This window comes from Opisthocomus hoazin, chromosome 6, assembly GCF_030867145.1.
Source record: "Opisthocomus hoazin isolate bOpiHoa1 chromosome 6, bOpiHoa1.hap1, whole genome shotgun sequence".
In the NCBI taxonomy this organism is placed as follows: Eukaryota; Metazoa; Chordata; class Aves; order Opisthocomiformes; family Opisthocomidae; genus Opisthocomus; species Opisthocomus hoazin.
Window position 1 is genome coordinate 61,840,021 of NC_134419.1, and position 19,485 is coordinate 61,859,505.

The 19,485-nt window shown below is 36.8% G+C and overlaps 1 protein-coding gene across 2 annotated transcripts in view; it reads right to left on the reverse strand.

The window, feature by feature from the left end:
* The window catches only part of PDE6C (phosphodiesterase 6C), a 29,592-nt gene extending 13,918 nt beyond the window's left edge, over positions 1-15,674 (reverse strand). For both annotated transcript variants that reach the window (XM_075424191.1, XM_009935670.2), the window contains exons 1-11: positions 15,195-15,674; positions 4,589-4,741; positions 4,385-4,474; positions 4,017-4,157; positions 3,394-3,468; positions 3,241-3,305; positions 3,063-3,129; positions 2,269-2,316; positions 1,915-2,064; positions 1,102-1,245; positions 950-1,018 (exon numbers count right to left, since the gene is read on the reverse strand). In XM_075424191.1, the coding sequence (XP_075280306.1) occupies positions 950-1,018; positions 1,102-1,245; positions 1,915-2,064; positions 2,269-2,316; positions 3,063-3,129; positions 3,241-3,305; positions 3,394-3,468; positions 4,017-4,157; positions 4,385-4,474; positions 4,589-4,741; positions 15,195-15,674 (1,482 nt within the window). The remainder of the gene's footprint in view (positions 1-949; positions 1,019-1,101; positions 1,246-1,914; positions 2,065-2,268; positions 2,317-3,062; positions 3,130-3,240; positions 3,306-3,393; positions 3,469-4,016; positions 4,158-4,384; positions 4,475-4,588; positions 4,742-15,194) is intronic.
* Positions 15,675-19,485: the final 3,811 nt, after the last annotated feature.

Sequence of the window (19,485 nt, forward strand, 5' to 3'; positions counted from 1 at the left end):
CTGGCATGCACGTGTACATAGCTAAAAATAGTTTACTGAGATGTTTTCCCTATGGCTATGTCTACATTAGCAAACGTGGTGCAATAAGAGGAAATATGTGAAGTGGTTGGTGCTGGACATCAACAGGTTTGTGTATATTTGACCTGTTATCTTCAGCCTAGCTCTGTTTTGATCCATTAACAGAGGGAGTTCATTCAATGTTTTCCTGGAGCACATCTTTGACTTTTTTTGTTTCAGATATAGTAAGCCAGTGCATGTGCTCCAGGACTGCTGCACAAGAAAAAATGAAGTGCACTAAGTGAGAACAAACAGGCATTTTCCTCCAAAAAGGCACTTCTTTTCAAGACTGAAATACGAAGGCAGTCAGAGGACTGCACAGTCTGGAAAAGAAAGTTACTCATTTTTGGTTTAGCAGTAGCAGCATTTTAACTGATTAGGTCAAATCTGTATTGTCACTGTGAAGTCACTAATCACTGTCTTCGGACTTCTCTCCCTAAGGAAATGCAGGAAAATTAATCTGAAGGTAGGTTAGTTCCACTGGACGCTCCTGCATGTGTTCTCTTACTCAGAATGAAAATGACCTTACATCAATGTCCTTTCTTTTATCTTCAAAATCAAATAAATTTGATTATAGGTATAGCACTATCCACACAGATATTTAAAGAAGTTAAAAACTGTAAATGTTAATTCGTGTAAATGTTTCTATATAACCCCGACTATCCAAGTCTGTTGACACTGATTTGGGATAGAATGTTTCCCTGTAGGTAACAGTGGCGTCTGCACGTAGAACGACTGAAGACATATAAATCAACTCCATCTAACTTGTGGAACTGATAGCTAAAATCAATTGTATTAATCATGATTTGGCTATACACAACTTTTTCTATAATGAGGATGCATGACTATCTGACGTAAACACACTACTAGAGTCTTCAGTTTAATGACTTACCAAAATCCTGATCAGATCCTTTTCATCACATTCTTCTAAACTATTTACATTTAATTTCTCCTTGTATTTCTAAAAAAGAAAATGAGTAATAAATTCAGTTTTTGTGTAGCAAATATCCTACTTTAATTTTGTGACTGTGGACAGAAACTTACCAGTATAGATTCAACTTCAGAAGGGGTCGCCTTTGTCTGGTACATAAGCATTTCTTGAGCAATGTCTTTCCTGTTTTCAAGCTTGTTCATTTTGTCGTAAGTGTCAGTATTTAAAACAGACCACCCAAGGAACTGTGTGAGAGTCTGGAACAAAGCCAAGCAAGGTGGGGGTGATACCATGACAATAAAATTAAACTGACAATTTGAACTTACTTTTCTTAAACTGCAGTTTATGGTAGTGCCCTTTGAAAAGCAATGTATACTCTACTTGTTAGAGTCCTTTACCTTCCATGAACAGGTTCTGTTAGCACCTCACAGCTTTCAATGGCATTGTTTGTCTCAACCTAGTAAGTAAGTTCGCATATTCCCATTTGGAATGCAGGACTTCGAGGTTTATGAAGCTTAAGTTAGCTGAATGGACTTGGATACACTGGGTAGCACCTTATCTTGCCCAAATGCATGTGACCATGAACGCTATGGGAACTCCCATGATCACAGGCATGATATCCATTGGCAAGCAGCATGCTGTACCTGCTTACCCACTGCAAATTAGGAGATGCTGACCGTCACTAAAATTATATCTGACTTTTGTTTGTTATTGGAATGTGAATGATCTCTCATAAATTTTCAGGTTTATAAAGGGAAATAAAATTTATGATTCTTATGAAACTGTATAGTGAAGAAGATAGACATTTGGTTAGATATTAATACAGCCTATTTGAAAAATTTTAGACATTTTAAAATGACTTTTTACAATAATATTTTTATTAACACCATATGGCTCCTTAAAGCCTCTGATCCTATTAAGCTTACTTCAATGATCTGTTCATCATACTCGTCAAAAGGTTTTCCATCTTTCCTATTGTAAAATGTTGCAACTCCCACAATTTCTTCTTTTTTGTTGACAATAGGCAATGACAGGACATTTTTGATAACCCATCCAGTCTCATCCACTGGTCCTTTCTGTAGGAAAGCCAAAGAACAGGAAATGTTTTATATTTCTTTGAAAGCAGTAATACAGCTATTGATACAGGCAATGTAATACTAAGACTCCTGCATCACAAACAAAGGAGAAATTATTTATGTAATCAACTGTAAAACTAATTGGTGGAAAGTATTAGCATATTTTTCTACAATATCTGTAATTATTAACATTATTTCAATTACCTGAAATGTGAAATATTCATCTGCTGGTGCATTCATCATGTTACAAATCTGCAGCATTAAGAAAAGGAGATGTTATTTAAATGGAATATAATGTGCACCAAGACTTGGCCTGATATTTTTAAAAGGCATATTTAGTTTCTTAGCTAACAACAATGAGCACCCTAGCTAGCTACAGAAATTAAAACTCTTCCTATTAAATTAGATGTGGTTATTCTAACAGATGTCATTCTGGAGTGCTCATCACAAAATCCCTCATGCATGATGTCTCACAATGCATAAGCATAATGACTAAGAAAATAACTTCCAGTTTAAAATGGCATGGGGATTTATAGAAAAAAATAACTGAGTACTAAGGGTTCTGTCCTTATTGCTATTAAAAATGACGTAGGATTACTAATAACTGTCATACATCACAACTTTGAGTTACGTATATTGTCTATGCAAAAGAGAGAAGAAAAAAAGAAAATTTTAAAACTGTGTACATGATGATTTTCTTACTTTGACATTTTGTTGTGAGACTTAGCACACCTGGAAAGTGACATCAGACACACATTATTCCTCCAATGTCACCACAATCAGAGGGAAATTTTCCTGATGTTTTGGCTGTTTGTTCTGAGGGCTTGTCTCCATCCAGACTACTGATTCACGTGGTTTCACTGGGAACCAATGACCCTGGAAGCAGCATGGTATTTTTGTATAGGTTTTTGATCATGGGGAGGTTTGGGGGGTGTTTGTTCAGTCAGAAGAACAGCATGATCTAAAACTTCTAGTTTTTACTTTTGCTGTGAACTTACAAATCCATTTTCAGCAACATATGTTGGCAATCCACTGACAAGACACCAGTGATCTGGTGGAGGTGACCTTTAGAGAGAGAATGAAATTAAATTATTTCTACAATACAGACATGTTATTATTCTATCTCAGTAATATATCTAATTACCACACCTTTGCAGATTGCCAATGAGTACTCACGGAATTACTTTGATTTCCTCTTTTCCATGTAAAATATAGTCAATAATCTTATAAAAGTTGACTTCCTAAGTAAAAAGAGAAAAACATGTAGGTGACCTGTACAACCTCAATGTCAAAATTAAGATTAATAAAAAGCAAAATTAATATTCTCACTCGTCCATCAGGTGTCTTGGGGCCTTTGTAAGGCTCTGCCTCCCCCAGCCGGATTGGCCACTCATCATAGAACTCCTGAGAAAATGATACACAGGGTTTAGCAAAAGGGAAAAAAAAATCAGTTCTGTGTTCATAGCTAACATGACGTTTGTGGATAGCAATTTTGTTTCTCCTTCTCCATAGCTGTGCTATGGTCACATTTCAGACAATATTAAGAAAACATTTTAAAATATATTCCAGGCAAGACTTGTTTGCCAGTAAATTGCAGGCTAATCTGAAGCTTATCTCTGGATGGAGGCAGGTGTTTATAAAGCAATAATCAGATCTGCACTTCTCTCTTCTACCCTTTCTCACATAGAATTATTAGTATGAAAAATTCTTTCAGAATTATCCTTTGTGTTTATCATAGTTGTATCCTTTGCCATGCTTTTATTTTGCACATCATTTTGGTAACACAGTTATATTTTATATCAATTACCCCAAAGGGTTAGAAAGCATGGTAACTTTGTGTCTTGGAGAGACATGCACTAGAAATACGCAGAACAAATTAGTTAGAAGGATGGATTTTATAACTTAAAGTTAGGAGTAGGATATTTCTAGCCAGTAGGCAAAATGATTGTTACCTTTTCTTTAGTCATGTCCAGCAGTCCAACAGAGTATCTTTCACAATTCAAATACATTCGAATAGTATACAGTGCTTTGTGAAACTGCCGTTCTATATCTGTTAGCTCTTCAAATACTTTGTTGGCAGACCACAAAAGCATCTATTTGCAACAAAAGAGAAAGAAGGTAAGTGTTCACAGCAGTAAGAAAACATAGACATATGAATCCTAGGCATTCCAGAATGAAACAATAAGGTGCATTACTATTATCAAATAAAAAAAAATAGATACTATCCCTACTTCTATAAGCTTGGAAGAATATAAAATAGTGGGAATAGTAATGGTTTCACACAAAAATTAATTATTATCATTAACAAATTCTTCTATACCTGACTTCTTCGGGATTCAATATTGTAGAGATATGCCATATGGTGATTTTTTAGGACCAAAGATATAAAATTGAGGTATTTTTTAAAGACCTAAAAATGATAAAGAGGAAAATTAAGACAGAACTATCAAATCAAGAGGTAGATTCACTCAAGCTACTTGTTGAACTAACAACTGTACTCTTGTGTGACATTTGAGGTTATTACCTCTTCATCCTCTTTTGAGAACTCAGTGGCATTTAATTTGTTGAGTGCCATCACAACAGCAAGCACCTCTTTACCCTGCATAATTGGGATTGCCAACATATTGATTGTCGTATAACCAGTTTTTTTGTCCAGAAAGTCAGAAAAATGGTTGTTCTGAAAGAAAAGAGAAGGAAAAAACCCCACAAATCAAACACATAACAATTAGTTACCATGCCAAGAGCAAATGATAATTTCATTTGAATATTTATGTTTGCAGTGCTATGAGCACAATTTCACAGTGCAATAGTTTTATACTATCAAAAAACCATTATCGTTATTTAACCCAATCTTCCAGAGTTATGTGTACAAGATTAATTTAGGCATTGGTTATTAATATAGCTTCTGAAACAGAGTTCAGTGCAGGTTTTTATTAGAGTGATGAGGAATCTGAGGAATTAAAAATAAGGGGAAATCTAGGATAAAGGAGACAGTAATATGACACCTTGGCTACCTGAGAATCTAATACATATGGCTTGCATGTAAGAGAATTGTGTCATAGCTATGTTAATATTTATTATTATTTATTTGTTTAGATAAAATTCATGATACTGTCCCATCACACAATGTTTAAAACTACCATATGCCCTGGAATGTATATGGCTAAAAATGGTTCTGGCAGAGAGGCATCCCCAGCAGGTAAGCCTCTGGCTGAGCCATTTCTTGTTCCTTCTTGTCTGACAGACTGCCGTTCCTGCAGCTCCCAGTCCAACTTACTGGTCTTCTGGTGAATGGGAGGGTGTAGGATCAGGGGGATCAGGACACAGAGCTGCTTTCATTGGGTGTGTGATCCTGTGGGAGTGAGACCGCGTGACTGGTGAATAAGCCACAACTAACTATCCCACCAATTTTATCCTTGAAACTGAGTGCTGAGGAGGGCTTAGTAAAAGCTGTTATTTTCATTCATTTATGTAAAAACTACTGGGAAACTGGTTCATGTTTCATGGAAAATTGTTTCATTTCCTCATGTCAAAGAAATTCGTGGTGATTTCTTTGAAAAGCTGTAGTGTGCTTTTTAATTTAAAAAAGGGATTTAAAATTTGTCAGGAAAATCTGTTTGTCAAGGGTTGTTGTGTTTTGTGATGTTCTTATGATAATACATCTAAACGAGCTGAGTTGAGTTGGGGGACTGAAATCTGTCAATATGCACATTCTGAGAAGTGACATGGTTCTACTAACCAGCTAAAATAGCCAGACTTTGTTTTCTCTGAGCTTTATCCATCCCCTAGCATCTGCTGCTTCTAACAAGTCAGTGCTCAAATTTCTTCAGAGAGATGAGCACCCATCCATCCTGGTCTACAGTAAATGGCAGATTCTTCCTGAATTTCCTTTAATGGGTCTGCTTCTGATTTCTCAAGGTGATGCGCGGTTGGTGCTAAATGAGGATCTACGAGGTGGTGAGCAGCTTGGTAACCAGGAAAGGTCAGACTACATTATAACACCATGGATAGGAATGGCAGCTGGCCAGAGGGAGGCCAAAGGAGTCCTGTTTTAAGGACATCCACCCGGAACCAAGTTTCCCAAACCTTACCAACCCCCTACTGTCAGCAAATACTCGTGAACCCACTTATAAAGTGACTGATTTGTTACTGCATGTCTACCCACAGAACTGATAAATATTACTGTTATTAATTACTGTATTAGCTTAGGCTAGATTTGCGTGGTGGATCTCAAGGTCTTTTCCTTGCTGATGAGCTGGAGAAGGTTGCAGGACGCCACATAATGGAATTTCTGCTTTCATAATTTATACACAAAGCTACTTAAACAAACAAACAGACAAACATTTTCTAGGTTGTAAAATCAAGTATGAAAAGGCTAGGATGTGCCAGAACTAAAATTGTTTGTCTACTATTCAGATATTTCCTCTTAATTTATTATTTCCCCTCTTCCCTCTTTAAAAATTGTTTCTGGTATATGTTGTTTTTATAGCATATACAACCCTGAGAAGGTAGACTGGATTTTATTATGTGTTCAGAATGTTAGAGTTTATTTTTCCCTTTAGTTCTTCATAGTCTTTCGACAGCCCATCTTTTACATTTGCATTTTAGATTTCCATCTAGGACTGCATTTCTGTGAAAGGCATTAAATGTGTGGAATTAACTCTGAAATATCTTTTCTGTATTTACTGACTGGGCACTCTTACAGAGAATTGATTCTCTTAAGAATAGCCTGTGTCATCCCCGTAAGTCACCTTGAGAAGAATAGAAGTAACCAGTATGTTTTCTCTGTAGTTCAAAGTATCAGGCTGTGTTTGGGTCCCTGGCAGGTGTAGCCAGTTCTGAATACATCGTCCAGGTGAAGAGGGGATGTTTTCTCTATTTCTGTCAAACTATCCCTGAGTTGTTGTTTTCTGTTTTTCTTGGAGGAAAGTATAGGGGTATCTCACTTAACAGACATCCAGGGAAAATACCAGTCAATCTGCCTCTTTTATGTAAGCATCAAATACTGTCCTGTAGTCTGCTAAACAAGTATGTTATTACATGGAAATATTTTATTTTCTCTGAGATGTGTTACCTACTGACACAACCATCCTGTTTTGGGGTGTGTTTTGGGGCTTCAGTAACAGTTTCTGAATCTCTGTCTGTTTTAGCCATTCAAAATCAAGTAAATCAGATAGAGAATTTGACCCTATTTTGTAGTCTCTCTGTCTCATCAAGAGCATAATGAACAGGCCCAAGTTCCTGATTTTAGCTCATTGTGTGCTGCTATGAGGGAATAAATAAAAATTTCACACACTCCTGGATTTCTGAATACTTAAAAGGAACCTGTATACATCAAGTGAGCTGAACCAGCAGGACACAGCTGCGGAATCTTTATTTGTTTAGTAACTCCAGACTGAAGGTACAAGCAGTGGTGTTCAGAAGTGTTCAGAAGAAGCACTTTGGTCATACAATTTTTGCAGATGATAGGAAAATTTTAAAGAACGCAAGTCTGTGTTAAGTTCAGTAACCACAGCCATCCCGAGTTGTGCCCAGACAGTGCAATGCAGAGATATAAATACCTCATAACACATTGGCGGCATTCCCATAGCATATACAGAGATTCCTATCACACATGATTTGCATATACAAGCAAAAATTTGTGCTTAGATTTAGGCTCTTCATTATTGAATATTTTGCACATAATTGCTAGGAGTTTTGAAGCCTTTATTTCCAATGAAGGTTTTAAAATATTTTCTCTTGAGAACATAAGCTGCTTTTGTTTTCAAAGAAAATAACTTTTCACACTGTCTGGAAAATCACGTTCATAGACAAATAAGCCAGAAATACGTTCTCCAGTACCAGAGCCAGAAGAACATCTTGCTGCTCCCATGAATATACGAATGTGGACATTTAGTCTGTTTGAGCTTGATCTTATGAATTCAACCATCTTTTAGAGCAATGTTGTGAACTTTCAGCTCTCAGTTAAATCATAAAATAGGCTTAAAAAAAAATGAGGGAAAGGTGATCTGTTGATAACTCCCTAATTGTAATACATCTGCAAGTATTTTCTACTAGCTCCATTCAAAGCTAAGATACTTAGCCATTTACTGTACAATGATCAGTTCTGTAAAAATATCCTAAGATGTGCAACATGTCCTGCACTAAGTTAGCACCAGCATACAGGAGTGGAAAATCAGGGCGCCTCTTTATGTTCATCTTTCTGTTATACGTGATAGAAGGTAACTGGAGAGGGGTTTGGAAGGCTACTATAGATCTAGCTTATACACTTGAAATTAGTACCTAATTCATGTTTCTTGATTCTCTAAACCATGACACCAGTTTTATCTCACTGTAAGTTATCAACACTACTACACATAATTATTATAAACTTCTTACCAATGAAATAAGAATATAATGCTCTATGTTGAAATCATTTGGCCTCAGCTTTTCAATTCCTTTAAGTTTTATGAGCGTAATTTCCATCTCATAGCTAGCAGTGGAATTTACAAAATAAGAAGTCACTCTTGTGAAAACAATGTAATTACACCTCCATGAAAGGGAAAAATAAGGCCATTCTTTCTAAAAATATTTTTTTTTTCCTCACATGACAGTTACAAATAAACTTGCTTACTGACACCATACCACATCTGATTCTGAATTGTAGCTATACAACTGTAAGTTCATGTCTCTAATAAGGTAAAATAAATATAAATGAGAAAAACTTACTCTCCTGGAAACCACAGACATTTTGAGAAGAAAGTTAATTTTTAAAAGACTACATAAGCAGATAATATTTCATGATTGTGTAGTTTGTTTTTTTTTTTAAAGTGTTACTTTATTGTTTCTGAAAAGTTCTTATTGATGGACTGCCCAGAAGAAGGAACCATCTCGCGTCTCTCTTCTTTCATGGCTCTCCCTGCAGATCTCAGTTCCTTTCTTGGGAGTGGTATGTTCTTCTATGTTTCGTTTTACTTGTTTTTAAAGACCTTATTTCTTTCATGATGAATCCTCCTTCATTGCTTAGTTTTCGATATCCCACAATTCTTTAATCAAACTACGCAAAAGAGCTCTGCAAAAATTTCTAACCTTTCACAGGCTTTATTCTATGTCAAGCTTAAAAAACGATGAAGATCACCATTCCAATGTTCATTGACCCATCCTACAGCATTTGACAAAGGAGGTACACCTCCCAATATCATAATGTTATCTCAGGATTTGCTACACTGTGCTCCAGAACACCGAGCTAAGCCTTGAGCATTTCTGATTGGATTAATGACAAAATGCAGCCTGAAGCAAGTGAGTTTGACACTATTGGAAACTCCAGGTCAAAGTCTGCAGTGTAAATTATTTGTGCAGTATAAATTTGATCAGAAAGTGCAGAAGCTATTGTAAGTAATGGGAGAGTGTAACCCGTGTTAATTTAATTTCCATTGCACATGCAGAAGTATGTAATTTCTGCAAATGCAGGAAAGACAGAGAAATGATGAAGTGTGAAGAGCAACACAAAACAAAAATGTGAGGGAACTAGGATCCCTCTTCTCTCTTTGGCTAGTCAGGGTAAAGATGCTCTGGTTCATTTGAGGTAATAGGAACAGGAGCTCAGAGTCATTAGCACCAAGGCTTCTCACATCTCCAGTATACTTGATTATTCCTAATTGCTTTTAATTTGTCACACCCTCAGCATCTTCATTATACATGTGGTTTGAAATGTTAGGAAGTGAGACTTTCCTATTAACTTTTCTTCCTTAACTGGGGGCCTCGCTAGGAAGCAGCATGATGTAATTTTGTTCATGTCCCACAGATCACATTTACACCTTGGTTTTCACATCACCATCACTCCCATTCAAAAAACTCTTACTGTTCTTTCCTTCTTGTGTCAACTATGAGTGACATGTTAGTATCTGCTGTGCAGCCCACCTCTCCATTTTGAGTTTGGCGAAGTGCACCAAATATCACAGTTGAAGAGAAGTCATAAGACTTAATCCTGCAGCTGAGGTGGTACTGCCAAAGAAGCAGGTGCCTATTTTCCTCCACCTCTTTCCTCTTATGAAGCACAGAGGAAGCATGACTTTCTGGGACCCCTTGCAGTTATGACTACTTTGCTCATGTTGGGCTGGGGGTTCTGGGTTGCATAGATAAGCTCAGACTGGTCAAAATACTTCATCCTTTGGATGTGTGATGACCGGAGTGTGTCTGGAGCACCACTGGAACAGGAACCACAGGAACCACTGACATCAGCAGCTGGTGTCACACTCTCATAATTATCACACATTTCTTTCCATCATCTTTACATGTTTCTGTTTTTCTTTCTGGTAGCCCTGCAGTATTTTCTCCTCTTCCTGGTATTTTTTTTCTCCCACTGATAATCCTGCACTGGTTCATATCTCTCAAACAAAATTTTTACCACTGTGTAGGTGGTATTGGTGTGCTACTTTTCTTCATCTCTTATTTCTTCTTGTCCTAATTTCAACTTACAAATTTTTTTTTTCATAATGATATAATTGAGTACAAATGGAAAATAAAAAGCACCTACCATGAGCTATGAAAATGTCATCAGTCTGATTCAAAACCAAAACCAATTAGCAAAATGAGTTGGTCATTCATTAAGCCGTACTCAAAAAATCACGTATTGTCAGGGATGTAAAGCAACTACATTTTGACATGTAGCATACCAACATTGCAGAACAAATTGATTTTGGTCTCTTCAAGATCACTGGAATTTTGCAATTGAATCAAGTAGAAAATAATATACATTTAACAGCATTTGGGGGTTAAAACTTTTCAGTCATTTGATTGGAATATCTGCTTGTTAATTGCCATATGTAATGGCTATTTGGCAACTTTTTGAAATGGAATTTGTATTATATTGCTTTAATATCTTTTTCATATAAAAGAAGAAAATTAGGCTAAAAGGGAACTTTTAATTTTAATATTTATTGTTAATTTCTTCTTTAATTTTGGGAGCTTTCCTCTTTTAACACAAGTTAATTCAAGAAAAGAATTAAAGGTTTGGGTTTTTCTTCTGGAAGGCACGATTAATAGAAATTTGTTCCTGTGTTAAAATATTTTCTTGTAAGTTGACTGAATCTTTGTCTTTATAACAGCTTGGAACACATTTCCATTTATGAAAATCTGGTTTTTATTATCAGGATGATAAGATAAAATGGAGGAGCAGACATTAACATTTACAATGCAAGTTCTTCCCAGGTAAGAGGCTACCTCTCCATTTTTTCCCCATTTTTAGTTTATCTCGGTATTGTTTCTGTCAATTCTTATTACTTTCCAGACATTCAGGAAGGCAGTACTTCTGTAGCGTTGTGTATCTTTGCTCTCACTTCTGCTCATCTTAACAACTCTGTTTCTCAAGAACTTCCCTCTAAAATTACTTTAACAATCTTACTCTGGCTTTTGAAGCTTTTTTAACATACTCTGCCTTGTTAATACATTGGATATTTGGGTTTCTTCTCCAAGATCACATTACAGAATCACAGAATGTTAGGGGTTGGAAGGGACCTCTGTGGGTCATCTAGTCCAACCCTCCTGCCGAAGCAGGGTCACCTACAGCAGGCTGCACAGGACCTTGTCCAGGCGGGTCTTGAATATCTCCAGAGAAGGAGACTCCACAACCTCCCTGGGCAGCCTGTTCCAGTGCTCCGTCACCCTCAGAGGGAAGAAGTTCTTCCTCATGTTCAGACGGAACTTCCTGTGCTTCTGTTTCTCTCTCGGCGCTTTTTGCCGCCTCACCGCTGCGGTTTTGCCACTGGAGAAAGGGTCCTTCGGCGCGAGCCTCTGCTCCAGAGCCCTTCACCTTCAGTAGCTTCAGTAGCTTTGTTAGGGGACTAGCAGAACATGAGTTGAGAACTGAGACATCTTATTAGCAAGTGACTGCCCTGCTTCCAGCTCCACCACAAAGTGACTCCATTCTTTCCATTTTCAGGACAACTAGTTGTGCCATTGACCATCTTGCTCTCTCCCATGCTTTCCCACTGCTTCATATTTTTGACATGGATGTGCCTGATTCCAGCAATGTCTTCTTGCCCTAGGAGGGAGTCTAAGACCACCAGCTGGTCCCAGGACCACTGCTGTGTGTTACCAGAGCAACTGTTTATACACAGCAGCTGGGCAACAGTTCGGTGTCCAGGTCTCCTCACTGCTAGATGCGAGTTTGAACCACTGAGCTGCAAAACCATGCTTCCCTTCGCTATTTTCTCCCCCCTCTTAAAATAATCTTTATTTTACAATTTGGTGTAGATTCAAGAAGATGGATCGAGTGTCTTTTCTTCCTCGCTCCAGGTTCAGACAGCCTGAAGTCTGGGGACCTGCACATTCCCATGAATTTGAAACTCCTGTCACTTCAGACAGGCCTGTAATTAAAGTCTCTCCCACCTTTGCATTAAAGAGACATAGAGCTCCCTGAAAAAAGGACTCATGCAAAGTGAAGCTGAATCAGTTTATAAAGGGATGATACAAGTGCTTGCAACTTGAAGATGTATTTAAGTTGTTTTGTATCTTAGGTTTCCAGTGGTTAAATTAGTGCCACAATGATCACTGCTCTGGCTGTTTAATCTGAAGAAGCACCAGAATCTCTCCACACTCTGTTGTTTCTTCACTTCACTTCACTTCACTGGGGGTAGTAGGTTCCAGTGCAGGACCTCTAAAAATGAGGGCTTGTTATTTCAGCATCAGAACATTTCATTCCCTTTATGGATCTAATCCAAAAGCCTTCACCTTTTGAAGCATTTTTTCACCATTTATATAATTTTATACTCTACTATAACCAGGAATATTATTTCTTGAATTTACAAGCCTCAGTTAAATCTTTGTCTTCAAATATCTCTGAATTAAAAGGAATAATGCAATAATTTAAATACGCGATGGATTAAAGCACATATATATGGTCTTTATTATGGATTCTTAAAGGCTGAGAATGTGAGATTTTGATTCCCCAGAAGACATGCTCCTTTTTTAACTTTTCTTACTTTTATTTTGAAATAATGCCTTAACAAAAGATGTAAGGTAATTCTACTTTTCTTTATCATGTTGTCCATGTTATCAGTTAATATTTAAAGAATACTAGTGGACATACCAGCTTTTATGCAGTCTATTATTTTACTTTGGAATACTTCAGTCACATGCTCTGCCAGAGCCTGGGAATAATGTGAGGCAAATTATTAGGGTAGTGGTCCTGCCTGGCCTCGTATTTCTCACTACTATTAAATACTGGATTAAACACTGTTATCTCTTGCATTCAACAGGTCCATAATCTTGTGGGGGAAGACTGTTCTGGCTACTAAGTTAATTACGGAAGGTCTGTATCTTTTCGTCTGCTTTTCTTTTCTGAAGCATTAGTCAGGATGAGGAGCTTCCTCACGTTTATTGGTGCCTTTCCAGGTTGAAGAAGGAGATAATCCCTAAAGAACTGGCTACAAGGCACTGAAAGTGGAGTCTTATGTTTTTCCAATGATTTATTGCCGTTTTGATCTTTTATTATATTCACTCTCGTTATAGAGCGGTGGTGACTTAGGCATGAAAATGTCTCACTGTAGGTTTGTCAATGTTGTCATGTACTTAAGACTTAAATCTGTGCTGTTTGGATATGGATTGTGTCAACAATAGAAAGTGGTTAGATATCTTTAAAGTACTGTAGCCATCTAGAATTATTCATTGTGCATTTTGTATTCTGACAAGGCAGTAGCGGCAAAATTCCTTTGCAAACACAGAAACATGTGGGCAGTCCTGCTCTAGGCACCTCTCACATAATATTAAGGAGCAGTGCGGTGTCCGATAGAAGGCACATCTTTCTTCATCCTCCTGATCTTTTCTCATGTAATCAGCCTTATGAATTTAGAAGGATTATCCTCCAGTCTCCCCATGTGGTGGTAAGCGGCAGTAAGTCAGATGTTTCTTGTCAGAACAGCAGTCACTGAAGAAAACATCTTAGTGGTCGGTTAAAAATCGACCGATTTGTTTTCTCAAATCAGTCATTCTTCTGTTTGTTCCTGTGGTTCCTACTTACATCTGAGCTGGTTTACTATATATTGGAATGTTTTTTTCACATGTATATACATTTTCATTTGTTTCTGAGCTTTAAAAGCAGTCCATTATTTCTTTATGCCTGCCAACTTTTAATGTGATAAAATACATTACTTTTTATTTACATCCTGGAAGACATGGATAATTGCAGTGTATAAAGATTTTTAGTATTTACATTGAGCTTAGGACACTGAGGTGGTTTCCATCTCTAAAATGTCCCAGAAATTTAAATTGACTGCAAAGGAAATATACTGAGGAGCCAGACTGTGATCTTGTATGATTATCTTAACACCATTTGATTATGCTGAGTTTTTCCACATAAGACTAAAAAGAGATGAAGATGTCACCATTTGATAATATAAAGTTAGCTGTTTTTAAAGAAATCTACAACAATGAAAGCATATTTATGTTTCTCTGTGTTTTGCAGAGCAGTTTCTGAAGTTCTTATTAATGCATGTTTAATTTCTCTTAGGTCACTCATTATTTTAATTAACATTTGTAATAACCCTTATCAGCACCATAACTAAAGAGGGTGATTCTGTGCAAATTCAACAGGAACTTTGAAAATGTCAGAGCAGCTCTAACTCCATAATCTTTTCCTATACATGGTTCTGAACAAAAGCCCTGGATCTGGACATACTCAAAATTTGGAGCCATTTTAAATTCAAAGACAGACTTGAAGCTGAACATGTATGTTGACATCATCTGCATCTGGCTTCGTTCACCTACTTATAGGCAAGCATCCTCACTACAAAAGCTGCAAATGAATTATACTGAGGTGCATGTATGGCAGCACAGAATGATAAGACAGAACACTGGCAAGCCCATACTGGAAAACAGAATACTTACTGGTCTCTATTAATCTAATATTCTTCTCCCTTATTATAGTAAATTACATTACAACTATTGTACAAGGATACTGGAAACACCTCCCTAGGCTACATAATGTGGTTCTAATGGATTTTAAGTAAACTCTGCTGCTGCTTTTCTCATGCTTTTGGTCTGGATTTCTGTCTCTGCGATGTTTTTGAAGAATGACTCTGTACCACAAGCCCTGTGCAGGAAGCCGAGTATACAAATGCACAGAAACCCATTCCCCAAGAGAAGCCACTTACCTTTTTCACATCAGGTATATTAAAAAACTTCTTGGTATGAGCAACCCATCCCGCTATCCCGATGTCTAGAGGAAAAACAGTCTCATTGTCTGGATTCACCAAATTCTCCTCATAGCTGGAAGTTGGAGTGACGTTGAGAAGCCTGGTGGCTACCTCTGGAATACCATTTCGGGAACGATAAATAAACATACTACACCGATCAGCTGCCAGCAGCTGTGCCAGCCTCTGCAGGGCCTTGTGCACTATCTTTTCCATAGTTCCTCCTTCATCCTGGATTTCTGTTAGCAGCTCAAAAAGTATGTTACACTCCTCCAGACGGGACATGTCTTTGAAGCTGACTCCTTCCTTCACATCTCCAGGGCTCACTGTAAAGATACTTCCCAGCACTTCTGCCCTCATTTTTCGGTCAAAATACTCCTTGGCAAACTGGGGGTTGTTCTCCAAGTATTTTTCAACGGCATCTTTATTTACCTCAACCATTTTTGCTGGATTGTTCTTAGGATTTCTTTTAGAACTGCATCACCATCAAAGCAGGAGTGGTAGCAAGAAGTGGTAGCTTGATACTAGTAAGAAAACGGTACTTTATACATGTTGTATAGCTCACAGGCATAGTACATTCATCTTCTGTGGCTTCCAAGCCTTCTGAAACTCTGGAGATATGACAGAAGGCACTGGCTTAGCATCTTCTTAGTGTGAGATCTTGGAGACTGCTAATTAAAGAGATGTCAGGACACTAAACCCCTGAGCATTCTTAGCTCATAAATCCTAAGGGAATCATTTTAGCATTTTGAACTAACAAATCAGTTCTTAGACCTTATAAAATTGTCTGATGTGTAGATATGTATACCTGTATGTTGTCTCCTTCATGAATATATATATTGTGCTACACACACTGAAGTTCCTACTGAAACGTTTTATGAGGAATTCCACTGAAATACTTAGCCCACATTATACACATGCACAGATGTACACACATGTATTTATGAGAGGTACGTAAGGAGAGAAAAACAGAATGTTACAGAGGAAACTTTAAAACTTCATAATTTAGTTTTCCTCAAAATAATCAGGAGATGATTGAAATTGGATTACTAAAACTAAATAATTATGAAGCTATACATGCATAAAATGGGTCAGATCTGAAAGACCTTACAAAAGTCTGAGCTTGCTCAAGTGATTTACCTAGGTAAAGACAGAGTAAAATAATTAGAATTTGACTCAGCACAGCCAGATATGACTTATATGTAACTTTTTTTCAAAAATAAATAGTCTAAGGGAAAAAGTAAAATCAGAAAATCACTTGAATTCAAATTGAGTTCAGGAGATGGTATAATTTTTACTCTAGAAGCATAAATAACTAAACAGGGTCCTGCAATTAATGCAGTTTTCTTTATGCCTTCTTCAGAAAAAGTGGGAGATCTCTGCTCTCTTAAATAGCAGGAAAATAGTAATAACTGCCACATAATGGGCAAAGAGGGAATCTTAAGTCCAGTTGGGGCTTTATAATGTGTTTGAAATTTCCTACCATTGGAAGTTCAGCATTACTCACATGAATGGAAAAGAACTGATGAAAACTGCGTTGAATTTTAGGAGCAAACACCCCAGGGCTACGTGAGTGAGCAGGCTGAGTTTGAGTGCCAACTATGACAGCAAATTATCTGTGTTTATTGAAATAGAGCTGAACTTCAGCACAGTAGGAGGGCCTGCAATACAATTCATCTTACTTCTATTTATGGCTTCTGTATTGATCAGCAACCAGAGAGATTCTTGGTATAAGGAAAATAGACAATATACCCTTTGGCAATTCTTAAACGTTGTCAAAGTACAACTTTATCTGTCTGCCAGAGGCCACGGTGTGTCAACATCCATTTTTATCAACAGATCTGAAAGAATCAACATGGGCAACTGACACTGATCCTCTTGTGCACCAAGAACAGGTCAGCGATTGGTCTGTAATAGCAGCTAACCCAGTACATTAGTTTTCCCTCTGACTGTGGCATGAAACGCTGTGTAAGACACTAATTTTTGCCAGTCTGCAGTTGCCATAAAGATTTGAAAACACGTACGAAAATCAGCACAGTATGGATACATTCTGGTCTGGTTCCTTCTCTCTGGCTGGGTTACTTAATCCTAGCAGCCTGGGGGCAGCACAGGACCCTCGCTGGTGGGTGTATGAGATTTCAGGATCTTCTTTAGAGGTGTGAACTGGTGATACTAATTTTGTGACGGGACTGTGCAACTGCAGCACGGCAAGACGTTCTCACCATTGCACGCATGTATGGTTCACAAGAAAACAGCAGAAAAAATGCACATATATCTTAGTCTTTGAATATGTTTTTTTCACAATTTCATCAATATATATAAAAGCAATAGGGACATGAAAATAATTTTATATGTATTTACCCATAGAGTTAAATTATTTCTTTTCATCTGTCGTCTTCCTAATTTGTAGCTCAATACTTTTCATGCTGCTCTTTAAAAAAGAGGATGTTGAAGAGCACCAGTGAAATTGTGTGAAGGAGTAGCAACATGTTTTTGCATTACTTGTTCAGTCATATTTTCTTACTGACTTTAGAACATTCTACATAGTAGTTTTTTTGAAGTAGAAAGGGTCTGCATATGATCTGCCTCATGCCCAGCTAAAACATTCTAGAAAATTTTCTTCTGTATAAGATTTACACATTCATCTTTATCACATATGAGAAACTATCTTTACAAACTTTAGTTGTTCTTTAAATTGTGATTACATTATTTCTATGAAACAGAGTATCCTGTCACTCTCTGGAGGGAGAGTAAGCGAAGAAAGGCAACCTGATAGATTTACACTGATTTCTTTGGGGCTGGAGGCGTTGGTGGGTTAACATTTTTGTAAACTAGCAATTTTATTATTATGTGTTTTTATTATTATGTATTTTTTTCATTATACAAGACCACCTAAAATGCTCATCATGGTTCCACCAAATCTCCCTCATGCCCAGCTGTTTTTACAAATGATACATTACACTATTTGTACTTTGAGATAACAAATAAAGATCATATTCTAATTAGGCACTATTGTAAGGTGATATATCTTTATTTGTAACAAAATATTTCAGATGTAGCTGGGTTGTCCCATAATAATTCTTAAATCATCAAACAATTTTTTTTAGTCCTAATTTAGGTTCACTCTTACAGTTGCACTCTTGCTCTGTAAAGTGTTTATGAAATGACATGGAAAGAAGTATGAGAAACCAATAGACGTTCTTTATGAAGCTTCTGTTTTGAAGACAGTTAAGTTGGCTTTTTTTCAACAGCTGCTATACCAGTTGTGTTATGTTTCATTATGTGCACATATTGATTGACCATGAATAATTAAAGCAAATCAAGAAGCTGAAGTGATTTAATAGAAATTAAAATGTAGTTTGGTACATCAATGTAACTTACATTTATGGAATTCCTCACATTAGAGTTAGGAAAATACAGTGTATTTGTATTGACGCTTTTTTGTTTTTCTTATATTAGTATTTTAATAAATTTTGTAAATTAGACAATTTAAAGATTTCAGAGCACTAGCGTCATAATGGATTTTAAAGTTTCTGTGCTTCAATAAGACATTTATTTTCTGTTCTACCTCCTTTACTCTCATTTTCCACACTGTTGAACATTTCGTCTTTATTAATGCAAATTCCCATTTGTATTTAGGTTTATTAGAAGAAACTAAAATTAAAATAAAATATTTCACATTTCTGGCACTTTCAAACATGATTTTGCTATCATCTTTCCTAGCAATTGTTTGATAAGATCATCTATTAAGATAATAGATTTTAATGTAGGATCCATTATATGCATGGAGGTTTAACATTGGAGAGTAACCTCGCGCAGTTATTTTCACTGCACTTTTAAAGGCAAAAATAATATGCATTTGGCTTTGATTCTTTTCCATGCTGAGGTAGTTTGATTTAAAAACATGATGAGCAGGTGCTATATTTTTCAAATTGTTTTAATTTCAGAAAATATCAGAAATACATGGGCTTTGTGATTTTAATACACATGATGTCATTTGCCTTTGATGCTCATAGTTAATACAGAAATCAAACTATTTATGGAGTAGTTCTTAGTAGTGGACCATTCCTGAGCCCTTGTGATACATGGAAACTCCTAAGCAGGATAACTGACAGACGTGGTTATTTAAATAGATTCAAGCAGCACGTAAATGTCAAAGGCATTTATAAGGTTTCCCAGTTCAGCTCAGTGTTTGTGTCTGAGCATCTCTGTCCATCTTGAGAGCTGTTAATGTGGTTCATTCAGTTAAAGT